The sequence below is a fragment of the Schistocerca nitens genome, chromosome 3 (assembly GCF_023898315.1).
Source record: "Schistocerca nitens isolate TAMUIC-IGC-003100 chromosome 3, iqSchNite1.1, whole genome shotgun sequence".
In the NCBI taxonomy this organism is placed as follows: Eukaryota; Metazoa; Arthropoda; class Insecta; order Orthoptera; family Acrididae; genus Schistocerca; species Schistocerca nitens.
The window spans coordinates 463,189,731-463,217,496 of NC_064616.1; the positions used below are offsets into that span (position 1 = coordinate 463,189,731).

Below are 27,766 nucleotides of genomic sequence, written 5' to 3' on the forward strand. Positions count from 1 at the left end.
GAGGATAAGGAAATGTAGTGAACTTAAATCAGGTGATGCTGAGTGAACTAGGTTAGGAAGCAAGACACTTAAAGAAGTAGATAAGTTTTTCTATTTGGGGAGCAAAATAACTGATGATGGCCAAAGTAGAGAGGATATATAATTTAGACTGGCAATGCAAGAAAAGCATTTCTGAAGAAGAGCAATTTGTTAACAATGAGTATAGATTTAAATGTCAGGAAGTCTCTTCTGAAAGCATTTGTATGGAGTGCAGCCATGCATGGAAGTGAAACATGGATGACAAACATTTTAGATAAGAAGAGAATAGAAGCTTTCTGAACATAGTGCTATGGAAGAATGCTGAAGATTAGATGGGTAGATCATGTAGCTAATGAGGAAATACTGAATAGAAATGGGGAGCAAAGAAATTTGTTGCACAACCTGACTTTAAGAAAGGACTCGTTGGTAGGATGCATTCTGAGACACCTAGAGATCACTAGTATAATATTGTTGGGGGGTTAGAAATCATAGAGGGAGGCCAAGAGATGAATACTGTAAGCAGATTCAGAAAGATTTAGGTTGCAGAAGTCACTAGGAGATGAAGAAGCTTGCACAGCATAGAGTAGCATGGAGAGCTCAATCAAACCAGACTTCAGACTAAAGACCAGAGCAGTAATGAACATACTGTAAAGTGAAATATATTTAATTTGTAGGAAGTGGACATCAATAAACATCATGGCCAATAGACTGTACAGCATCTGAATTCAAATTATCAGTGCAGATATGAGCAAACAGCTATATTCCTCCAGTATTGCATAAACATGCTGGAAGAAACTGTACAGTTAGTTATGACCATACACATAAAATGGTTGTCATATCATGCTGTGAGTGAATTGTGTGGTCTGGTACTCACTCATTATGATGTTAAAGTCCCTTTTGTTCTATGGGTCTTCACACTAACCAATGTATAACATAATATATTATAAACAGGGTGACCTGTTTGAGCCAAAAGAGTTAGTATGGCTGTCTCTTTCCTTGCGGACTGATTATTCTGTCCATTTCAAATGGAGGAACTTGCTGCCGGTATAACTTTTGATATTAATGTGTCATTTTGGTTATGAACTCCACGTTTTTCACACTTCACTGGATGGATTTTCGCTTACTGACATGGGCATAATACAAACTTTTTTGATAACACGTTGGGAGGGCAGTTCAGAGTCCACCTATTCACCATCATTTTGCAATTCTAACCCTTCAACTATCATGTATGAAATACATAAGTTATTTTTCAGGTGCTATATTTTTGTAGAATGCATTATCCCAGAGGTGCTGAATACTTCCAATCAACTTCACATTCTATAGCTTCTGTTTTTTTCTTTACCTATGTCATTCCTTCTGGAGAATTTGTTTATGCTTTTATTCATATGGAAGTAATGTGTCTTTATTAAATAGATGCATAAACACCTTCACTACATTAGTATATTCAGACACCCTCATGACATAACACCACGTTATATTATTTAATACAGATTTTTTTTTCCGATAATGGAGAAACAAAGGGAATATTTTCATTATTTACAACACAGCTTTGTTTGAGACATCATTTGTTGCATTTACATTAAAGAAAGATATTTCACAAGAATTGCATGAAAACAGTTACTTGGAAGTGACAACAACCTCACGTACTGTAACTTGTAATACCAACTGTTGGGTATGAAGTGGACTTAAGTTGCATTTAAATGAACTACCAGAGTCTGATGAGAGCCAGTCAGCAGTGCCACAATAAAGCTGGCACATAATTCCGTTTTATGTAAGCAAGAAATAATCTGTAACTACCTCTACAGTCACGTGGATGATAGGCACATCTCAAGCCTGGGGCATGGCATGCTTGACCTGCTGTGACAATTAACTGTAGTCATGGGATCTGCTTGTTGCTGTTGGAATACATTCCTACAAATCCCTTAGATTTGGATTCTCACAGACCATTATCTCTGGGTGTTACAATTTTGACAAACAGCCAGTTATCATCCCCCTCTCCCTTTATTAATAATGAAATTTTATGCATTATGGTTTATTCATTTCACGATCTACATTTGCAGTTAGTTTGGTTTGCTTATGGGAGATAAATTAGAACATTACAGTATGGTATCATCAACTTTTACATTACTGGCAATAAAGAAGAATATAATGCTAAAATGACATTTCTGTGAACAATCCATTTTTTTTCTTTTCAGTGAGATGCAAACTATACCTCTTTAGGAATATTGTCATAGATCTTGTATTAACTGATCATTTTGTAGTGTAGTAATAATAACCTTGAAACAAAGAGTGAGAATAAAACAATAAGTAAATTATGTATGTTTAGTAAAATAGATCAAAAAATTACGATCTTTCATTGGAAATATGAACTATATTCTTGATTATCTTCAGCCCAAGGATTGTTTGGATGCAGTTTGTCCCGGCCAAGTCTCTTCATCTCCACATCGAACTGCACCTTGCAACCACTTGAATCTCCTTACTGTAGTAAAAAATCATCTCCTTCCACAATTATTATCCACAGCACTTCACTCCATTACCAAACTGACTGTCACTTGATGCCTCAGTATGTGTCCTGTCAACTTATCCCATCTTTATCTCATCTTTTACTTTTAACTTATTTAAACTACAATTTGATTCAGTGTCTCTTAATTTATTATTCAATCTATTCACCCAATCTTCTAAATTCTTCTTTTGTATTACATATCAAATGCTTCTCTTCTCTTCTAATCTGGTTGATACTTCTTATCATCAATTTTTCACTTCTGAACAAGTCTACAGTGCAGACAAGTATGCTTAGGAAAGACCTCCTAATACATAAAATTAAATTTGAGAACAAATTTATCTTTTTCAGAACACATTTCTTGCTTTTGCCTGCCTGAATTTTGTATATTTACTACCTTGGGCATTGTCAATTACTATGCTGCTGCTAAATCTGTCAGTATCAATTGAATTAAATCATTACTTGTTTTGTGTGTACCCTCCCCCAATCCCACTGGTTAATACCAACTATTGTTCTTGCCATATTCAGGTCCATTACATTTCTTTAGGCGATTAGGGCAAGCAATGTGCTTTGCAAATAATTTTGAAGGGACCACTGGGGGAGGGTACACAGTAAACAGGTTTTGAATCTATTAGATTCAGTGGTGCATAACAATTTGCATCCACAACGTGCAAAAGGCTTTGTACTTCCATTTCTATGTTCATAGTATATAACTGCAAATGTTTTGTGGCAGACCCACTGTAATCACTATATGACAGTTACCAGGCCAGCTACCGTACCATACAGACTACATTTAACAAACAGAAATGAGTAAGCCTTGACCAAGAATCAAACCCTCAACCTCCTGCATGCTAATCCAAAACACTCACTATCCACTACACCAACTACACAGAACTACAGCTATAAGATGACATACTTAGTTACCATACATGTGATTACTGTGTTGCCAGATTACATCTTTAACAACCATTTACTGTACAAAATATATGCAGAAAAAAATTTTGAGAGAGACTTTTCTGTATTGCTAATATAAGATGAATTGCAAAGCAAAGTCCGAGTGCACATGCTAAGGATGACAACCAAAGGGGCCATGCTGTGAAAAAAACTCACACTCTGGACCATTAGTCATGGTTGTCAGGCTGCATGGTGAGCAACAGTAAGATTGGTATCCCACCACATTCTGTTGCATCTCCAGACACATCTTCAAATGTCATCAGGACTCTGTTGAAAATGAAATTCATCAGTGAAGACAATTCTACTCTAGTCAATGAGATTCCAACCTGAAGATATATCTGGGGACATCCCAGACAGAGGTAAGATAGCAATCTGACTGTCACCTGCCATACTGCCAGACAATCAGAGTTGATAGTGTGGGTGCCATTTCTTTTCATAACAGACACCCTTACAGCACAGTGGTATGTCGACAATATTCAGCTCACCCTCCTTCCTGTCACACTGTCCTGGGCCTACATTTCAGCAAGATAATGCTTTTTTTTTGTTTTGTTTTTAATAGTGTGTAATGTAACAGAATCCTGTCACTGTTTCCACATTTCTTCCATGTATACAACTTCTTACATAATTCTTCAACTAAATGTTTGCAATGATTAAATTGTGCTCTGTGCAAAGTTCTATAAGACAACTTCCCCATTCACTCCTTCTCTAGGTTCATGTCCTTTTACTATTTTTCTTTCTCTTGCAACTGCCAAATTTTAGTCCCATGACATAATTAAATTTTCATTTCATTTAGCTATCTAAATAATTTCTCGTATCTCATCATATATTTTTTTCAATATTTTCGCTGTCTGAGGAGCTAGCAGGCATACTTATACTATGTGATCAAAAGTATCTGGACACCTGGCTGAAAATGAATTACAAGTTCATGGCACCGTCCATTGGTAATGCTTGAATTCAATATGGTGTTGGTCCATCCTTAGCCTTGATGACAGTTTCCATTCTCACAGGCATACATTCAGTCATGTGCTGGAAGGTTTCTTGGGGAATGGTAGCCCATTCTCCATGGAGTGCTGCACTGAGGAGAGGTATCGATGTATAATGGTGAGGCCTGGAATCAAGTCAGTGTTCCAAAACATCACAGAGGTGCTCTATAGGATTCAGATCAGGACTCTGTTCAGGCCAGTCCACAATAGGGATGTTATTGTCATGTAATCGCTCCGCCACATGCCATGCATTATGAACAGGTGCTCGAGCATGTTGAAAGATGCAATCACCATCCCCAAATTACTCTTCAACAGTGGAAAGCAAGAAGGTGCTTAAAACATCGATGTAGGCCTGAGCTGTGGTAGTACCATGCTAAACAACAAGGAGTGCAAGCCCCCTCAATGAAAAACATGACCATACCATAATGCCACCACCTCCGAATGATGATGTTCACCGGGCATTCACCATAACCACACCCTACCATCGGCTTGCCACATTGTGTACCGTTATTTGTCACTCCACACAATGTCTTTCCACTGTTCAATCATCCAACGTTTACGCTCCTTACACCAAGTGTGGTGTCGTTTGGTATTTACTGGCATAATGTGTGGATTATGCGCAGCTGTTTGAACATGAAATCCAAGTTTTCTCACCTCCCACGTAACTGTCGTGATACTGCAGTAGATGCTGATGCAGTTTGGAGTTCCTATGTGATGGTCTGGATAGATGTCTGCCTGTTACACACAATGACCCTCTTCAACTGTCGGCAGTCTCTGTCAGTCAACAGATGAGAACGGCCTGTATGCTTTTGTGCTGTACATGTCCCTTCATGTTTCCACTTCACTATCACATTGGAAATAGTGGACCTAGGGATGTTTAGGCATTTGGAAATCTTGTATGCAGATGTATGACACAAGTGACACCCAATCACCTGACCAGGTTAGAATTCTGTGAGCTCAGCTGAGTGCCCCATTCTGCTCTCTCATGATGTCTAATGACTACTGAGATTGCTTATACGAAGTACCTGTCAGTAAGTGGCAGCACAATGAACTTGATATGAAAAACGAATGTTTTTGGGGTGTCCAGATACTTTTGTTAACATAGTGTATGTCACTGTGGTGATTTTTATCTTTGTGTCTACCTTGCCTATGATAATGTATTCACTACAGCTTTTATAGTAATGTACCTCATTCATTGTTAGTAGTTCTCCTCTTTTATGGCTATTTTATTTTCTGTTGATTATACTGTACTCACTGAAGTAGGTGGCCTGTTCTTTTATCACCATACTTCACTAATTTCCTGTTTATCCAACTACAAACTATCCATTTCCCTCTTCATGATCTGTACCCTACTTTCCCCAACTATAGATCTGATATGACATGCCCATAGAAAGGTATATTATTTTTTCTGATAACAAAATCTTCCTGAGAAATCTCCAGCAGGAGGTCTTAATGACAGACTATGTCACCTCAGGAATATTTCACCTATCAGTATGTCAACACCATTTTTTCTACAAAGAAATATTCGTTATTGTTTTCAATATAGAGAGAGAAAAGGTAAACATTTGTGGGTGGGAGATTAGAAGAATAAGTGTTGTAGAGAATGTTTCCCAGTCAAGCTCTTCAGTAGGTTATTTAGTGAAATGAACAGTGTGCAGAAGGGTGTTCTCATACAGTAGCAACACCTTCTGCAGTTTTCTTGGTCAGTATTCTTATACTTATATGGTGACCACAATATGTCTCAACAGCTGTCAATGGATGCCAGCTGTAATGGACACAACCATGGGAAGCGGTTCTCCACACAAACCACCTTCTTTGTGCCCCAGATGTGTAATATTACATTTGGCGGACTTGCAGTAGCCTTTGTTGTTTGGGCTAACCATTGCTAGTGCTGAACTGCAACAGTTTAACTGTTGTGTGTCATTTGAATTTGATAAGCAAGGTCCAGAAGTTGGGTGCATGAGTACTGCATACTCTAATTCGAAGCAACAAAAATCAAAGTGGGTGATAATTACTGCATGTTTGCTTGAACATCATCAGTTCATTCATTGAGCATTCCTGAGCAGTGCTATTAGTGATAATGGGTTATTGTGCCTTTATGTTAACATCTTATGAAGAAATTAATGACTGAGCCCTAATAAAAGACATATAGCCTACTCAAGCAAAGGACAGTTTGAACATAACAGTTTGCATCTAATGGCTCTAAAAGTGTGTTGTTCACTAAAAAATCCTCTCCATGTATGTGTCTATTGCAGCTGGTATTTGTTGCCAACAACTGAAACACCTTCAGTCATGGTATAAGAAAAGTGGCTGACAAAACTGTATCACATGTTGCTACGACAGGACAATGCACTCTGCTGTTTTCACAAACAAAACAATGCAGGAGCTGGTTTGGGAAGTTATCCCTCACACATGTTGTTCTGGTGTTATTTGTACTAATGCAAATGAAATGCAACCTATCATGATGAAATCCTAGTTTAGTAAACCATAAAGTATTTGTAATATGAGCATGCCTGTGTTGGCATTTGTCAGTAAGATATTACTCATTTTCAGCTTTGAAACAGTCTGTACAAGACAATTGAAATGTGGCATTTTGCATATAAAATTGTGTAATCTCAAAAATGGCAGATTATGTTGGCAGGAATAGAGAGAGTTGTCAGTTGTGCATTTGGCCTATTGTAAGGTCTTTACGTGTATGCTGTGGAGTGCTCGAAGTAATGAGCTGACTTTTTGTGGAGAAATATTTTTAAGATTTTCTCACTGTTTTTTGGTGTGAATGTGTGCAGCACTGTAACGGAATGGCTGAAAATCTGACTATCAGCAAGACTGGAACTGAGAGCCAAAGCACCCTTCACCTTACAGCTGACTGTGTTCCCTCAGAATGAGTGAAGAGCTGCAGCTGCACTTATTGCTCCATTGGTGGCTAGGACAGAATTAAATCACAATGTGAAAAACAAGATTGGTTGCAATTTATGCATAGGATAACTTTCCTGGGCTAAAAACCATAAATTGATAGCCTTAGCTCACACCTTAAGAGAAGCATCATCACAAAGATTATTCAATGGATATGACATGAAAAATTGTGTGCATTTAGCAGGATAATTCTGTGTCATCTAGGAAATAACTCATGTTTTACAGATTTGCCTGACTTTTCCTGTATTGTTACCAAGATTCAGTTGTACTATCACCAGGAAGACTACCAGGTAATGTATTACTTGAGCAAGCTCAGAAGTCACCACAGCTTGCAACTCAAGAAGACATGGCTGCGAACAGTGGATATACCAAAAGTACATATCACTGAGTTTTATTCTCATATCTATAACAACATTTAGGCACCAGATTGTGGTTACAGATAATACACAAATGCACCCACTGTAAACTAAATACAATAAATCAATAACTGCAAGAATTATTTTTTTTCTGTCTGAAGCATAAAGCTTATTTACCATGCAGGATTCACATTTTTGGAACATTCCCTGTCTCTTTTACTGTAAACATTATGAGTACACAACACATGTAATAATCATTATAGACTTTGAAAATAAGTTTCTTAAGAATGCTGTCTTTAGCACTAACCCCAAAACAGAAAGATAAAAGAGTAATAGGCCTGTTTATGTTGTCACCAATTTTCCAAGGCTGTGGAATCTTCCTGTAATAACGTCAAGTTGAACAAACATATTTCAAGGAAGACGCAATACATGAAAGTCACAGATCACATAAACAGAGTAAGACGTGTGTACACTTTAACAGTCAAATCATAACTGAGTCCACGTCTAATGGCCACTCGCTGGCTGGCCACTTAGGTGACGCTGCTGCTGCATGGCTGGCAGACAGCACCGCATGTAGAGGATGCACGTAACTTCGTGGTGGCACTTTGAAAGATTGGTGAGTCACAACACTTCCCTTCCTCAAGACAATTAGGCTTTCGATTGTCAGTGATTTGACTGTAGTGCTTCCAATGAAATGCCTGGATGGATTTTAAAAAAATGTTTCTTTTGGGTAACAACTTCTCATTCCAAATGTTGTGCATTGTAAGCTTCCCTTTTGCTTTACTTAAAAGAAGGACTCCCATTATGACAGTGATTTTGATGGTATCCTCGAAAAGTGTTCTATTTTGCATTTTGCATCTCCTCTGATCTTTTTCTTTATGTTTTTGTCAAGATCTCTTTATTTGGGTGCACTTCTGTCAGCATTTCACCTTTCTTCTATAAATTGTTCTGTTTCAAGACTGAATCTCAGACTTTTCTGTTTTTGGAACAAACTGACTTTCTGCACTGCTGGTAATTTCTGGTGGGAGTTTATTCAGTTAATTTTCCTCTTTACTTTTATAATGTTGATTTCTTCTCTGTGCATTGGTTGAGTTCACTTCTTTCCTCTTTCGACTCATTTATTGCAGGTCAGATCTCTCACATTGAGTGTTAGTATTGATTCTGCCTCTAACTACCTATTGTCACTCCCTGTCCTGAAGCAGTCTATGACTGACACATCTGATCACATTCAGTTGTTAGATGTGAGTGTGTAATCTATTTCATTCTCACCTGTGCCACCAGGGGTTTTCCAAGCCCACTTTCTTTTTGGATTTTATGTGTAAAGTATGTTCATGCAGTATAAACATTCTTTGCTAAGAAAAGTCATCATTTTTGTGCTCTTTAGTTTCACACAGGAAGTTCAAAACTGGCAATATAGGGATGGTCTTCTGTTGACTTCTCTCCTGTCTTGCTATTACAATTGCCAAATAATAAGGAAAATGTGATGGGTTTAAAATTTTTTGCTGTTGTCAACTCTTCATAGAACTGTTCTAGATCATCATCTGTTGAAGTGTAATCAGATGCATAGGCACAAATGATTTGAAGTTAATCTTAGCATCCAATTCAACAATCACATAGATCGCTCTGTTTGAAATGGGCAAGGTCTCAGTGGTAAGATGTTCCATCATGATGTGAATTAGCAGAGCTACAACACCAGTATGCAAATTTACATACAAGTTATTGTGAAATAGGATGTGTCCAGACTTGGGGTAATAATTGCGTCATCTTTCAGCCTCATCTCACTGATTCCAAGCATGTCCCATTTCATGTTCTATAATTCTTGTTTCAAACAACTGTGATGTTCTTCATGTCTCATGTTTTGAATACTATATGGTGCAGAATAGAAAGTTTTACCCAAGTTGTTCCTCTTGCCTTTGAGTTTGTTTCATTGTTTAATTTGATTAGTTGAATTTAGCCCACCCTTCCCCCGCCCATGCCACAGACCATGGGGAGGCTGACATTTCAGTGCAAGATTCCTACTCTCAAGCTCTACTTACCAGGGTTTTGGTTGGTTTAAAGAGGGACATTTTTGTTTAGGGATGGTTTGGACCATATCTTACCATGTTGATTCAATATGGAGTGAGAAGAAGTGGACAGTTGTACAGGAATTAATAGAGATTTTGATGAATAAGGGTTCTAGGGTATGTTTCCTTTAGGATATGGAAGTGAGAAGGGACAAGTGCTTGTATAGCACAGTGTCATCACTCCCTGAAATGATTGAGGTAACCACGAGGTGCTGTTCATATGAAATCATCAGGGAAAAAGTTAATAGCATTCTTGGGCAAATGTGAAGTGCTGCTTTGAAAATTAACACCACTCTCTCATTGGTTCTGTCTATCTTAAGTGTACAGCAAGTTGAACAACCCTTCAACATAAATGCTATTTCACTTCGATTAATAAAGTGTCAGTAGTGGTAATGTTGTAATCATTAAGAGCTGACAGTTTTTCCTTCTTTCAGTATTTATAGACTGAACAACAGTTTTACTTAAAGGTGACTTATTCTAGACATTACTGTCAGCATTCTGTGTTTCTTGTTCCACATTCTGGTAACATCCTATTCTTCTTTCATGTTAGCTGGTCTGATTTTCTCCAAGCCTTTTTGCACCCACTTTTTTAGTCATCATTTCAATGCACAGAAGACTTTGTTGACATGGATCTATATGTTGTTCACAGCTTACAAAATCTCTCTCTATGGGTGTTCATATTTTACAATCAGTGCTGTGTTGTTACATTCTCATTTGTGTTCCTCAGTTTCAAGGATATGCCAGTGATAACATTCTTAAGAAAATTATCTTCGACATCTATAATGATTATAAGGACATGTTACCTGCTCATAATGTTTACAGTATAAGTGTTGGAACAGTAAAAAAAATGTGAATCTCATGTGATGAATGAGCTTCACAGTTTTCATTATATATGAATGTGTGGTGTCTTTTCTCTTGGACATTACCAAAACAGCAGACACCACACAGAACCTGCAGCTATGATACATTATACGCAAATTGAAGGTGGAGGGGACAGAAAGAAAGGAAAGGGAAGGGACTATTGATGTCAGCTGCCTTGAGACTTTGTGTGGAATCAGCAGTGAAGAGCAGAAATGTGAGCTGGACAGGGATTTGAACACAAAATCCCCTGCCTACTAGGTGGTTGTGTTAACCACTGTGCCACATGGACACAGTGTTTGTTGCAACTTCACAGACTATCTTGACATGCCTCTCAGTCAACTCATGTTACCACACAGTGCCACCTATCCACAGTCCCTGTCCATGTCCTCAATGCTTGCTACTTTGAGATTCATGCAATAGGTCAGATGTCATTGTATATCCACACTGAAGAGGGTAAGTTATATATGAATGCATGGTGTCTGTTCTTTCAGACATGTCTGGAAGAGCAGTCACCACATGTTCATATATAATTGATTCACCTCGATGAGCAACAAATCCACTTTCTTCAGTGTGGATGCACAGTTATGTCTGACCTCCTGTGGGAATCTCAAATTTGAGAGCATGGTGGACATAGACAGGGACTGTGGATACATGGCACTACATGGGAATGTGTGTCAGGTGAGAGGAGCGCCAAGATAGTCCACACAGTTGCAATGAACAGTGTGTCCAGGTGGTGCACATCTGCCTGGTAAGCAGGTGATCTCAGTCCTGCACACATTGTTACTTGTTGCAACTGATTCCGTGTAAGGTGCCGATGCAGCTGACATCAACAGTCACTGTCTTTCCTTTCCTTTCCTTTCCTTTCCTTTCCTTTCTCCCCCCTGCACCTTCAACTTACATATTACAGTTTTGAGTCCGTTTAAGACAAAAGAAAAAAAATTCTTACAGTTATTGATTTATTGTATTTAGTTTGCAGTGGATGCATCTGAGTATTATTTGTAACTAGGTCCAGCCCCTGAACCTAATTACTAATATGGGGATTAAATTAAGTGCCGTATACTGTTGGTTGGGTTGGGTTGTTTTAGGGAAGGAGACCAGACAGCGAGGTCATTGCTCTCATCAGATTAGGGAAGGACAGGGAAGGAAGTCGGCCATGCCCTTTCAAAGGAACCATCCCGGCATTTGCCTGTAGAGATTTAGAGAAATCACGGAAAGCCTTTTAGTATTCCAACCCTTGGCATCCACATCTTTTTGAGTCAGAAGTTTTAGTGATTTCTGAACTGACTCAGAGAGTATATTACCTGGAAGTCTTCCTGGTGGTAGTGTAACTCAATGTTGGCAACAATGTAGAATATGTTTGGCAATTCTATGACTGATGAGCTACTTTGTAGATGGCACATGATTATACTGCTAAATTCACTTGATTTTTCATGTAATTTAAATAATCTTTGTGAGTTTCCCTTTAGGATATGAGATAAGATTAACAATTTATGGTTTTGAGTTCAGGAAAGTCTCCTATGCCTAACCTGAAACTAATCTCATCTCTCATATTCTGTTTGTCTCTGTTGTAGCAACCACTGGGCCAATAGATAAGAGCGAAATACTGCATCTTTTTGCTAGCTCTGTGGCCTATGAAGAATAGCACTCACACATGGATCAGCAGTCAGTATTTTTGTTATGTGATGAAAAAAGAACAGATTACACTATTAAATTATATAACTTAAATCTTGGGAGGTTGCCATCATATATCCAAATGTCTGGAATACCACAAGCATGGTCTCAGATATTTTTAGTTATTGTTGTTATCACAAGAAGAACTACATGTATTTAATATTACATAGCTGAAGAGAAATGAGTTCATTTCCTTCCATAGCAACTGAGTGCAGGTCTTTACTTCACATAGTCATAGGAACTGTGTCAATATTAGCTTTTGACTTTTTTGCTTATTGAAACATCAAGATGTTTGACTTACTGTCTGCTTGGTTATGTACATACAACCATGTGGCCTCAAATAATGGTTCTAAGGACTGTGTGAAAGGGGGCTCATTATTAATTCATTTATTATCCATTTACCATAAAGAATATTTATAATTTGTAAAAATACAACTAATTTATTTAAAATGAAGAATGAAGACAACTTTTAAGGAGATGTCTTTTAAAATAAAAAAACATATATAAATAAAAATAAAGTTAAACGTGCCTTACAAATAAAAGCATCTTTAAAAGAAGTTTTAGGCTTATGATAAACAGAAATATTTATGTAATTTTAAGGAGAATGATGTCATTAATTAAGGAAAATATTAATATAACTGAGGTAAGCAAGACAATGAAGTCATTATCTGGTGAGCACATCGATGGGCTGTAGGGGTGCGATGGGGGCTAGAAAAAAAAGGAAGCACCAACATGGTTGCATGTAAGGTGTAGGATACATTGGCTTGTGGTGTCAGTCTCATTGATGGCCAGTTTTTTAGCCCCTTTGTTACAGTGCTACTAGCACCCACATAAAAACTCAATAAGGAAATCTTAAGAAATCTTCTCCAGCTAAAATCTAAATGCTTCTTCCAGAACCTCATAGTTCAACAGCAAAAAACTGAAGGTGCTGTGCAGTTTATTGATAATGCCTCTTTCTGCTTCTGCCAAAATGATTTTTGGTGTGTATGACTACACAATTTTATTTCTGTAATGCCACATTGCCATACTATGTGAGTATGACACAGGACAGTAAGTAAGAATAGACCTTTTCAAAGCCAAAAGTGAGTAATATCTTACTAATTCATACCAATATGGGCTACTTATGATTTACTGAAATAGACTGTTGTCACAACATAATCATGGTAAGTTGTGTTTCATTTGTATTAGCACAGAACTTATTTTAACAGTAGTTTTTCTTTGCTGTACTAAACACAACAATAAACATCAGACAGAAATTGATCACTTTCTCACATTGTCTAAAACAGTTTGAAGAATGCTGAGTTGTTGATAACAGTTACCAGATGTGATGGACACACAAATGGGAAGGATTTTTTACTGCATATCACAGGAGCAAACCATTATGTTCAAACTACCCTTAGCTTGATTAGGCAACATGTCTTTTGTTAGGCATTAATTTCTTCCTGAGATGTTAACATAAAGGCATCATAACTCATCATCACATTCCATAGGAATGCTCAATAAGTTAACTAATGATGTTCAAGCAAAATTGTAGTAATCATCACCATTTGATTTTTGTTGCCTTGAATTAGGTCATGTAGTACTCATGCCTAAATCTTCCGAAACCTGTCTATTGAATGCAAATGTTGCACAAAGGTTAAACTGTTGCAGTTCAATAATATGTCAGTAAATGTGACTTCCTGGATGTGGAAAAATCATTCATTTCATTCTCCTAACAAGAAAATTATCATCTGTTGTGTTGCCTGCAGAAGCACTCACTCCGTACCCAGTACTAAGGTTTTGAGAAGATTCTTCTGCCTTCAGCCCTCAATTAAACACAAAGCCAATAATATGTCACCAATTTTAGTCCTTTTTCCACTTGTGATTCTATTTTGCAATGCCTAAACAACATTCATTACTTCAAAATAAATGTAAAAACTTCAAATAAGAAAAGATAATTGATAAATGTATTCATAATGCCACAATGCTTCACCTGCTCTGATGGTGCCTGATGTTGATGACAGGTGGTGTGTGGCAGGAAGCTGCTGGCTGCTGTAGGATGGGTAATCTCTTAAGTGTGAACTGTTCTGATCTTGATACATGGATTGTTTTGAGAAATTGTTTCTGGATGTTTTTGCTATTATTTGTGGGTTATAAAGTGATGCAAATTATCTTAGAAGTTCCATCAGACAGATAACATCAGCAGACAGCCAAAATGCTGTTAAACAAATAGAGGATGTAGGGTATGTGGACTCGCAACTTTGTCTACATTGCTCAACATTTACCACTAGAGCACAAGCTGATACAGTACCATAACTACTTGAGAAGAAGACAACAATTCTTCCAGACAATTCCATATCCTATGTTGTTGCTAAATTGTGCATATAGCCAAACTTATGTATCTGTGGGTTGACCCCTTTTATTGGTTGTCTCAAGCAAATGACCCTGCCTTAGTCTGACAGCCAGCCAGCAACCAGGTATTATGTCTAAGATTGTACATAACTACAAAACCTGGAGAAAGGAATGCTTTCTCAAAAATACAGATAAAAAAAGGCTACAGACCACAGCCCACATGTAATGGGGACATTTTTTTTGTATTAGACTAAAATCTGATGTTAATATGGCTAATTTCCATAACTTAAAGAACAGTCTGAAGCACTTTGTAATTGAGAAGTGCTGCTATTCAATAAATTATTTCACATTGTAATGACCTGCTGTAAAACAAAGTATATTAAGTCTTTTATATAAAATTGTTCTTCTAACAGGAGGCATAATTATTTATCCTCAATTTTTATTCCTTTTTACTGGCAAGAGAAGTACACCATATATGTAAACTAAAGCTATGACGATGTCGAAAAGCGTGTATATGGCAAGTTTGCTGGTGCTATCATTTCGTTTGTTATTGTTGTGTTAGAACATTTAAGACAATTATTATGTTCACAGGAGTGTTTTAAGTTTGAAATATACATTTTATTTTATTTCCCTAGGGCACACAGTTTTTTCTGTCATCAGTTTCTGTCTTATTATAACTACTGTGTATCATGTTTCACTTTTTTCCTCGTGCTTTTATTTGAGGGTGGTGCCTCATATCAAAACATTGAAAATTTGTGTGTGTGTGTGTGTGTGTGTGTGTGTGTGTGTGTGGGCGCAGATGTGTGTGTATGCATATGTCCATGCATGCATGAGCACACACATTTATTGTCATTCTGAGTTGAGTCCCTGTAATTTTAGTATCTTGCTCATACTGTGTACAGTGTTGTTGTTGTATATAATTATGTGTCATTTTAGCTTACTGTTTGGTGGTCCTTTGTCTATTTTGTCTCATGTGTGTGTGCATGCCTGTGTATGTGTATGTGGTGGCGGGAGGGTGTACATTTTTGGGAAGAGATGGGTGAAGACAGTAAGGGGTGAACAATGTAACTCATAGACATTCACCTATGTAACCACCTACATAATCTGTAAGTAAACATCAATATATTTTCTGGAAATTTCTGAAATGGACATAGAATCTCATACTATTCCAGATTTGGAAGGCGGACGTTTTTTCTTCAATGCAGTGCGAGAAGGGGACAGCATACTTTATGCAAGTGATGATGAGAATGAGTGTCATTTATGGGTCATGGCCATGTATAGAGCTACTGGGCAGTCACATAAGCCTACTCCTCCTATTACTCCTGCTGGAAAGAACTCTACCATATCAAAAATCCAAGGTGGTAGGTAGAAATTCATTGTAAGCAAATGCCACCCTACTTATTTTCAGTTTCCTAAAACATATTTATGCCTCTTTCATCTGCCATTTCAGATGCTGATCGTGCACGAAAGCATGGAATGGAAGAATTTATATCTGCTGACCCCTGCAAATTTGACCATGCATCATTGTTTAAAATGCTACAAACTCTCACACTTGACTACAGATTAAGTGATCCATATTGCTCACTGGTAAGGCGCAGTAGCTGCATTTGTGAGTTTTATGTAAAAAGATTAGCAACATTTTATTTATATTATAATGATAAATTTGTCATAGATAGAGATGCGGAGTTACCTGTAATCAGTGTGTGATATGTGATGGTATGCACCAGTATGCTGTACTGGTAGCTCTTCCAACAGGGAAAAAAAAAGACTGAACTACAGATTTTGAGATGCAGTACTATAGAACTTCTACCGAACTTGAAGTAAAATAAAACAAATCTTGTATTCACACATTTAAAATGCTCAAAAAAAGCATAAAATAACGTTTTAATAAGTCTAACAATGGAAAATCCAGGTTGAAATAGTGACAGTATTATGAAAACTCACCAAGTCATGGAGATGTTGAGTTTCAGATAGCTGCAACAAAAAGAACAATAAACAAGTAAGTTTCTGGCCAAATGGCCTTGTTCTGGAGTAGACAACACACACACACACACACACACACACACACACACACACACACATTCACAAGAAATCAACTGACACACACATGACCACTGTCTTTGGCTGCCAAGACCAGACTGTGAGTTTGAGGTAAGGAGGTGGCTGAGATGGGGATGGTGAGTGATAGCAGGGTGGGGAAGGTAAAGTGCTGCTTGTGGGAGCATACAGGGAAGGGGTTGGGAGAGGTTATAGTAGCTAGGTGGAGTCAGGTGGTTAGACAGATGGCAGGGGAAAGGGGCACTGTGGGAGTGTTGATGGAATAGAAGGATGTATAGTCGTAGAATAAGAACAGGGAAGGGGATAGGTGGGTGAAGTACAGTGACTAACAGAGAGTGAGGCCAGGGGACTAGAGAAATGTAGGATATATCACAAGGAGAATTCCCACCTGCGCAATTCAGAAAATATGGTGTTGGCAGGAGGGGTCCAGTTGGTACAGGCTATGTAGCAGTCACTGAAGTGACTACATTCCCTGCCATGCTTTTGACTACTTCTTGTCATGCCCTGGAATGAGGAATGTCTGACCTGTTATCCTTGCTGTCCCTCCCACAGTGGTATTCTGCCACCCACCAAACCTACCCAATATCCTCATCCATCCTTACTTCACCCCTGCTTCTAACCCCATACCTCATGGCTCACTTCCCTGCAATAGACCTAGATATCAGATCTGCCCCAACCTCCCACTACCACCTAATCCAGTCCAGTAACAAGCATCACCTATCTACTGAAAGGTAGGGCTATACTACAACCACTGTGCTGCATTCTATGTGGGCATGACAATCAACAAGCTGTTTGTCCACATGAATGGCCACAGAGATACTGTGCCCAAAAAACAACTGGACCACCCAGCTACTAAGCATTCGCACAACACAACTGTTTTACTTCACAACCTGTGCCATCTGAATCCTTCTTAGCAACACTAGCTTCTCTGAATTGTTCAGGTGGAAGCTCTCCCTGCTATATATCCTATGTTCCCATAATCCTCTAGCTTCAACCTTTCCCTGTTCCCACTCCAGCACTACATAGCGTCCTATTCCACCAACACACCACCATATTTTTACTGCTCTCCTTTACCTCTCCTAGCCCCCCCCCCCCCTCACCACATCCTACCTACCTGTCATTCATCTAACCTCCTGACTGCACCTAGCTACCCTACCCTCTTCCCACAGGGTCGCTGTATGTTCCCACAAGCAGTACTTTACTGTTCCCACCCCTACCATGCTATCACTCATGCCCACCCCAGGCTCCTCCTTACCCTCACCACATGGACTGCTTCTCCCACAATCACTTGCGTCTGGTCTTGGCAGCCAGAGACAGTGATCATGTGTGTGTGAGTTGTTTTTGTGAGAATGTGTGTGTGTGTGTATTGTCCAATCAAGAACAAGACCTTTTGGCTGAAAGATTACTTATTTAGCAGCCTTTTTGTTGTGCCTGTCTGCGACTCAACATCTCCACTATATGGTGAGCAGCAATCTATTGTTTCCACATTACTGTTTTAAGAAATATTAGTTTTAAAAAACCTCTGGAAGGTCATCTACTAGTACAATTTTTTTTTCATTTTTATTTATTTATTTTTGATTAGATGGCAATTGGGCCTAGCTTACTTACTAGTGTGACTATAAAAGACAAGTTTTACAAATTATCAGTTATGTCCTACCTTGCAGCTATTGTGCTATGTGATTATTTGATTTAACTATGTCATTTTTTCATTATGAAACTTCAGATATTAGTGAGTTGGTACTAATGACCATGTTGTAGTGGACCTTAAGCAAAACAACAAAAATATGTTATGTTGTAGAATTGGATAATGAGAACACTGATACCTATTGTTTATTTACTTCATCTTCCTTAGCAAGGGCACCAATATGATAGATTGTAGAAGAGGTGTGCTACACCTGTGGGTCTGGAGTATTTTTAATATTTTGGAAGATGATTAGTGACTTGTAAGTAGCTGTAAAAAATCAATTTCTTACTCTGCTGAAAAGCTGTGTAATACTGACTCTTAAATCATTGTTTTGTAAGAAAAACCCCTGACTACACTGCTATTTTTTTCTTTCCTGAGAGCTAGGTTGGAGTGGGGCGTGCATGGCGGCCCTTGTCCCAGGGTCTGGGCAACCTTGTTCCTTAGATTTATGGCACCTTAAATTACAGTAATGTAGAATGTGTCAATAATTTTCAATAAAACTACACTTTATTCTTCTTATTGGTTTGCACATAAAATAGTTTCATTTATAAACACAAATAGTTGTTAACTATTAAATTCAAGTTAAACCTTTAACAATGCGTGTCATCATATTTCACACTGATTATACATAGTTCAAAATTCCTATAGAAATAGTATCATTTTAAAGAATGTTCTGTCATAAAAAATCATACTTTTATATTAACATCTACATTTATACTCAGTAAACAACCTTATGATGTGTTGCAGAGGGTACTTGGGGTCAAAATATTCAACTTCATAAGTAACATCAGACAACTGTCTTACAACCTTATAAAGTCCAAAGTAGCGCCTGAGGAGCTTATCAGAGAGACCAACAGTCTCAATAGGACTGAAGATCCAGACGAGGTCACCAGGCTGGTAGACAACAGGGTGGTGGCTTGCGTCATACCTTCAGCAATCTTTTTTTTTTGAGATTGCAGCATGCGGAGTCAAGCTAACTGCCAAGCTTCCTCAGCTCTGGTTAACACCTGGCCAATGTAGTCGTTGTCCACATCATCAGGATTTAATGGAAACAAGTGTCCATCAGCGTAGTCACCCCATGCCCATGCACCAGGAAAAATGGCGTAAATCCTGTGGTGTCTTGTTTGGCGGTGTTGTAGGCAAACGTCACGAAAGGTAGCACCTCACCGCAGTTGCTCTGCTCAACATTGATAGTATGTCGGCCAAGGTCTTATTAAGGTGTTCAGTAAGCCCTTTAGTTTGCAGATGGTGGGCAGTCATCATGTGATGAGTAATATTGCACCGACGGCTTATCTCTGTCACAAGATTCGACTGAAAAACTTTCCCTTGGTTCATAATTAATAACCTTGGTCCATAATTAACAGTATTGGGGCACTGTGTTTTGATACAATGTCTTCTATGATGAAATTGGCTACCTCAGATGCTTCAGGTGTTTTCACGTCTTTTGTAATGGCATAGCGCGTCAGATAATTAGTGCAAACAATAAACCATCTATTACCACTAGCAGACATTGGAAATCGTCCAAGGAGGTCAATACCAACACTATGGAAAGGCGTTTTGGCTGGTGGAATTGGTATGAGTTGGCCAGGTGGTTTCTGAGGAACTGCCTTTCTCCTCTGGCACTCTCGACAGTGCGACACATAGTGATGGACACTCCTAAATAAACCTGGCCAGAAAAATCACTTGTGGTTTCTATTGTATATCTTAAGAAATCCTAAATGTCTGACATCAGGTGTGTCATCGAATTTCTGTAGAACATCTAACAAGGAAACCTCCCCATCGCACCCCCCTCAGATTTAGTTATAAGTTGGCACAGTGAAAACTGAACACAGATCAATCGAGAAAACAGGAGGAAGTTGTGTGGAACTATGAAAAAAATAAGCTAAATATACAAACTGAGTAGTCCATGCGCAAGATAGGCAACATCAAGGATATTGTGAGCTCAGCAGTGCCCTGGTCCTGTAGTTAGCGTGAGCAGCTGCGGAAAGGGGGGTCCTTGGTTCAAGTCCTCCCTCGAGAATTTTTTTATTTTCAGACAATTATCAAAGTTCAGGCACTCACACATGACCAACTTCGCTCTCCAAAATTCCAGGACATGTTCAGATTTGCTTGGACACATGCAGGATTTGACGGTCTACACACGGAAAAATTTGAAAACGTTAAAAACATATGTTTTGACAGAGCACAGGTAAAACTGTGTGACTATGAAACTGTTGCATTCATTTGTTGCAGTTTATGTGACAAACTCCTATGTTTTCATCACTTTTTTGGGAGTGATAATCACATCCACAAGAAAAGCTAAATCGGGCAAGGTAGAAAAATCTTTTTCCCCATTCACCAAGTGTACAAGTTAGGTGGTTCGACAACATATTCCTGTCATGTGACGCACATGCCGTCATCAGTGTCGTATATAATATATCAGACGTGTTTTCCTTTGGAGGAATCGGTTGACCTATGACCCTGCAATCAAATGTTTTCGGTTCCCATTGGAGAGGCACGTCCTTTCATCTACTAATCACACAGTTTTGCAGTGTGGTCACAAAACACAGACACTAAACTTATTACAGTGAACAGAGACGTCAATGAATGAACGGACAGATCATAACTTTGCAAAAATGAAAAAAACTTTTCACTCGAGGGAAGAACTGAACCTACGACCTCTCATTCTGCAGCTGCTCATGCTAACCACGGGACCAAGGCGCTCTTGAGCTCACACTATCCTTGATGTTGCCTATCTTGCGCATGGAATACTCAGTTTGTATATTTTGCTTTTTTTTCATAGTTCCACACAACTTCTTCCTGTTTTCTCGATTGATCTGTGTTCAGTTTTTAAAGGCCTATCTACTATGCCAACTTATAACTAAATCTGAGAGGGGTGCGATGGGGAGGTTCCGTTGTAAGCACATGTGTTTAGGAATCATTGGCAGCCATCTCTTTCCAAACGGATCAAAGTTTTTCTTGAAAGTACACCATCAACTACCTTAAATTGTCCTTTCACATCCTGTGACTGATTTAAGGCAAGCATAATTTGAGATATCTTGGCGTCCTCCTTCTGCTCTGCAGAGAGATCGTGGAGTGCAGCGAGACAGTCACTATCTTCTTCAAAGTATTGATAGTCTTGCACAGGGTTTCTTGAGAGACAGTTGGCATCTTATTGTATTCTTCCACTTTAGTACACTATGGTAATGTCATACTCTTGTAGACATAGTGCCCACCTGGCGAGTCATCCTGTTGGATCCTTAAGACCTGTCAACCAACAAAGTGAATGATGGTGTGTGACAACTGTGCATGACCTTCCATAGAGATACTGTCGAAATTTGCACATGACCCAGATCACAGTAAGACATTCTCTTTCTGTAGTTGAGTAGTTTCTATTGGCTTTTGTAAGTGTCCTAGAAGCATAGGCTATAACCTTCCCTTTTCCATCTAAAATTTGCACCAGAACAGCACTGATCCCATACCCACTGGCATCTGTGTGTAGTTCTGTAGGTGCTCTCTGATCATACAGACCAAGTACAGGGTCAATCATCAGGTTTTCACAGCACATTGAAAGAATCTTGTTGAGCACCATGCCAGATAAATTTAGCATCAGCTTTTAACTATGCTTGGAGTGGCCTGTCTTTAATACAAAAGTCTTTGATAAAACAATGGTAATAAGAACATAGTACAAGGAAGCTTCTCACATCTCTAATACATTCAGGAATAGGAAATTCTATTATTGATATTACCTTTTCTGGGTCTTGCCTCACACCTTCGTTTGACACAAGGTGTCCAAGTATTTTGGTTTCTTGTGCTCCAAAGAGATACTTTCTTGGATTAAGTTTCAGTCCACCTTGTTGGAGACACTTAGGAATGACTCTCAGTCTTTTTGTATGTTCATCAAATGTCTCTGAGAACACTATAATGTCATCTAAATAACAAAGACACATCGTCCACTTCAGGTGCCTTAGAAGATTATCCATCTTCCATTCAAAAGTGGCTGGTGCATTACAAAAACCAAATGGCATTACCTTAAACTCATACAGAGCCTCTGGGGTGATAAACGCAGTTTTCTCATGATCAGCTGCATCTACTTCGATTTGCCAGTATCCCAAATACATGCCCTTGGTTGAGAAAAATTTAGCACCCTTCAGACAATCTAACATATCATCAGTTTGTGGTAGAGGGTGAATGTCCTCTTTAGTTATCTTAGTAAGCTTCATGTAATCAACACAAAAGTGCCAACTGCCATCCTTCTTTCTGACGAGAACCACTGGTGATGATCATGGGCTCTGCGAAGGCTGAATGATTTCATTCTTCTTCATTTTTTCTAGCTTGTTGCGAATTATTCGATGTTCCGTTGCTGACACATAGTATGCTCTATGGCTTAGTGGTTGATGGTCTCCAGTGCTAATCTGGTGCTTCATCATCAGTTTGTCTAATGTGCTCTTCACCTGTGGATTGAAGCATTCAGAGAACTCTTGAAGAATGGCAAGTAGCTTCTCCTGTTGTTCCTTAGTGAGATCTGGTGATAGTCAAGCTAGAAGATCTTGTCTCATAGTGGTAGTGCTAATTTCGCCCACTGTCTTGGCATGGGAGGTTTCTATGATGCTCAGCTGTTGTTCAGCTAATGGCTCAGCATTTGCTACACACATGCATCCAGCAAGGATCTGTGGTTCTCAGCGACAGTTAACTATCCACAATTCAATGAATCCGTTCTTAAATGAGACGACAGAGGTTGGGTATTGGACCTTATGATAGCACACATTTTCGACAACACAGTGGTTCCCATCAGGTCACAACAGAGCCACCGTTTACGTGGTGAGAAACCTGAGTTCGAGCCATATTCAATAGATCACAATCTATCAGAGACTGTCTATCACTCTCTTGTATTGTCTGCCATGAGAGATTGTTGACAGTTTCCTTAAGACTCTGCCACTGACTAACTCATCCTGTAATGAAATGTGCAACTTTTCATTAGATCTTGTCTACCTCTTCTATTAATGTAACATGGCAATGCTCCCAGACTGATCAGTAATACTCAAGGTTTGGTCAAACAAGTGTTTTATAAGGCACATCATTCATGGATAAATTAAAGGAAAAGGACAGACTGCTACTCATCATAAGGATGACATGGCTTACAGATAGGCTCAACAAAAAGACTGTTACTCACTTAGCTTTCAGCCAAACCATTCTTCAGAAAAGTAATTGTACACACATTCTCTCACACAAGCAAGCAAACCTCACAAATACATGACCACCATCTCTGCCATCTCAGACCTGGAATTTCTATTGTTTGCTGGATGGATTAAATTTCTTTAAGGTTCTTCTCATCAGTCTCAGACTGGAATCTGCCTTTCATAATACCTGTTAATATCTGTTTTATGCCGTTACTCCACTTTTGGTCACTCTGGACTGTAAGTAATTTATGGCAGTTACTGTGTTCAGCAATTTGTCATCAATGCTAAAATTGTACAGTAGGGGATTTCTTCTATTATATACTAATGAGGAGGTATTGAATAGAATTGGAGAGAAGAGAAATTTGTGGCACAACGTGACTAGAAGGAGGGATCGGTTGGTAGGGCATATTCTGAGGCATCAAGGGATCATCAATTTAGTATTTTAGGGCATTGTGGAGGGTAAAAATCGTAGAGGGAGACCAAGAGATGAATACACTAAACAGATTTAGAAGGATGTAGGTTGCAGTAGGTACTGGGAGATGAAGAAGCTTGCACAGGATAGAGCAGCATGGAGAGCTGCATCAAACCAGTCTCTGGACTGAAGACCACAACAACAACAACATGGGTGTGACATGTTTTGTAACTTTGGCACACTCACAGGCCTTTCACAAATATAACAAAAAGCAAATGACCCAGTACAGAACATTCTAGGACTCCACAGATCATGGTACCCTAGCCCAATGAGACTTTCTTTCCTTTTACATTGTTTAGAATTACCTTTCCTGTCTACCACTCATACATGGTTTAAGCCATATCCATGCTTCTTCCATTAAGCTGCTTTCTTAAACAAAATCATCTGGTTCCCACAGTCCAAGTCCTTGGAATTTTTGGAAACAGTTCTAATAGGAGTAATTTTAATATTTAAGGATTCTAGAGTTAATTGGAAACTCAGAAAATGACCTGTTTGTTTCAGGTATCTTTTGTTGAACAAACTGGGTTTTGTTCAGTATATTTACTAAGATAGTTAACATTCTTGCAGAATGTAAGCATTTTGAGAATTTTTAATAGTGTTGTCAAGATGTAATTGTAATATTTTTCTCATGTAGTTGTTGGAAGTTGTGTATCTGAGTTTGTTCGTGATAGTTTCTTGTTGAAAGAACTCAATGAAAATCTGACAGAAAACTGTGGAGTCTTGGTTTTTCATGGATCTAATCATCCACTCAGTTCCATTTACTGAAACACGAAATGTACACATCTATTCACGTTTCACCTGTGCAGTTATTTTCTGCATAAGCGTCATAGCTCTCTCTTTGACTCCTTTGTAATCAGTGTAATCAGTTGATTTTAATAAATGATCATTTACAACTTCTGCATCAATCTCCCTCTCATCTACAGTATTGTCATTGTGGATTAATTTTATATTATTATTATGTCTACCTGTTTCTTTATCATGACACTACAAATAGTTTTGATTTTATGGCTTGAGTACTGAGTTTAAAACTTGAGGTATGCACTACTGGCATTTTTAATAACTCCTTTTAGAATGATACAATAACATTTGTGGTGTGGTCTTACCTGGGAATCAGTTGTGGTTTTGGCTGAGCCATACATAATTCTTCCTTTCTTACAGGACATTTTTATTTCTCCTTCAGGTCACTACTGCCTACTGGTAGTTTTCTGTTAGTAGTATGTTTTGTTCATTTAGGAAATCTTTCACTGATAGGGACATGGATTTATCAGGAAATGACTGAATTCATCCACAACATGTTTTGTTTGATAAATTCTTTCCCAGTCCATAGATTACAAGTAGCTGCTAAAATGTGTAGACTTCCTTTGTTTATTAATCTGAAGTTTATAGATGCATTAACTATCTGGGTAATGGCACACAGTGTCCATAGCAGTCCCTCATGATCTGACATGCCATTTAGCATTTGTTTTAGTTTTATATACCAAAAATATTACTTATTAGACTACAGAATTCTTTGCCCCTGTAATTAGGTAATCAGCAACAGCTGTGAGGCAGATGAGCTAATTACGTGTTTCATGTCTTTTGAACTTTATTGTGTCTCAAGAAGTTGATAGTACCATTATTATGAAAACGAAAGTTGCTGCTCACCATACAGTGGAGATGCTGAGTCGCAGATAGACACAACAAAAGGATGGTCACAAATAAAGCTTTTGACCATTAAGGCCTTCATCAACAAGAGATGACATACACACACACACAAACACACACACACACACACACACACACACACACACACACACACACACACACACACACACACACACACACACACACACACAGTCGCGTGCACGCAAACGCAGCTCACACACACAACCGTAGTCTCAGGCAAATGAAACCACACTGCAAGCAGCAGCACCAGTGCATGATGGGAGTGGTACCTGTGTGGGGGTAAAGAGGAGGCCGGGATGGGGAGGGGGAGGGATAGCATGTTGGTGGTGGTTTACAGTGAGAGATGGGGCAGGGGGGGGGGGGGGGGGTAGGAGCGGAAAAGGAGAGAAGTAAAAAGACTGAGTTGATGGAATGACGGCTGTGTAGTGCTGGAATGGGAACAGGGAAGAGGTTGGGTAGGTGAGGATATTGACTATTGAAGGTTGAGGCCAGGAGGGCTGTGGGAACGTAGGATGTATTGCACGGAAAGTTCCCACCTGTGCAACTCCAAAAAGCTGTTGTTGGTGGGAAGGATCCATACGGCACAGGCTGTGGAGCAGTCACTGAAATGAAGGAAGTCATGTTTGTGAGCGTGATCAGCAATGGGATGGTCCACTTGTTTCTTGGTGTAGGTCTATTACAGGAGTATGAGAAATGAGGTAAGGGGTTGAGAGCAGGGATTGTGTAAGGATGGACAAGTGTATTGATAGGTTCGGTGGATGGCAGAATACCACTGTGGGAGGGATGTGGAAGGATGCTGGGTAGGAAATTTCTCATTTCTGGGCACTACAAGATATAGTTGAAATCCTGGAGGAGAATGTAACTCAGTTCCTCCAGTCCTGGGTGGTACTGAGTTACAAGTGGAATGCTCCTCTGTCACCAGACAGTGGAACATTGGGAGGTGGCGGGAGACTGTACAGACAAGACACGTGAAATTTGTTTTTGTGTGAGGTTGGGAGGATAATAACAGTCTGTGTAGGCTTGAGTGAGACCTTCAGTATGTTTTGAGAGGGACCACTTATCACTGCAGATGTGGTGGCCACGGGTGGCTATGCTGCAGATAAGGGACTTCTTGGTATGGGCCGGGTGGCAGCTGTCGAAGTGGAGGTATTGTTGGTGGTTAGTAGGTTTAATATGAATGGAGTTACTGATGTAGCCATCTTTGAGGTGGAGGTTAACATCTAGGAAGGTGTCTTCTTGGGTTGAGTAGAACCAGGTGAAGAAAATGGGGTAGAAGTTGTTGAAGTCTGGAGGAATGTGGATAGGGTGTCCTCACTCTCGATCCAGATAGCAGTCGCACTAAGTCCCCAGAGTTCCTGCTCTTTACCCCACACTGCCCTGCTCGTCACTATTGATGCCATCTCCATTTACACTAACATTCCTAATGCCCATGGCCTTACTGCTATTGAACACTACCTCTCCCAATGTGTGATGGATTCCAAACCAACAACCTCCTTCCTAGTTGTCATGACCCACTATATCCTCACTCACAATTACATCTCCTTGAAAGCATTACCACAAACAAATCTGGGGTAGGGCTATGGGCACCCACATGGCACCATCCTATGCCAACCTATTAATGGGCCATCTAGAGGAATCCTTCCTAAAACCCAGAGACCGAAACACCTCACCTGGTTCAGATTCATAGTTGACATCTTTGCTACATCTGGATCGAGGGTGAGAGCACCCTATCCACATTACTCCAGAAGCTCAACAACTTCTACCCCATTTGGTTCACCTGGTCCTACCCAACCCAACAAGCCATCGTCCTAGATTTTGACCTCCACCTCAAAGATGGCTACATCAGTACTCCCTTCCATCAGCCTAGCCACCTGTGGTTCTTGTATCTGCAGTAATGAGCAGTCCCTCTCGAAATATACTGAGGGTCTCACTGAAGCCTTCACAGGCTGTAATTGTCCTCCCAACCTTGTACAAAAACAAATCTCCTGTGCCTTACCTTTCCAGTCTCCCACCACCTCCCAATGTCCGGCCACAGAGGAGCATTCCCCTTGCAATTCAGTATAACTCAGGACTGGAGC

At 39.2% G+C, this 27,766-nt stretch overlaps 1 protein-coding gene across 1 annotated transcript in view; it reads left to right on the forward strand.

The window, feature by feature from the left end:
• The window catches only part of LOC126248390 (calcium-dependent secretion activator-like), a 1,500,396-nt gene that overhangs the window by 943,957 nt on the left and 528,673 nt on the right, over positions 1-27,766 (forward strand). The window contains exons 16-17 of the mRNA XM_049949341.1: positions 15,823-16,011; positions 16,101-16,237. Coding sequence (XP_049805298.1) covers positions 15,823-16,011; positions 16,101-16,237 — 326 coding nt within the window. The remainder of the gene's footprint in view (positions 1-15,822; positions 16,012-16,100; positions 16,238-27,766) is intronic.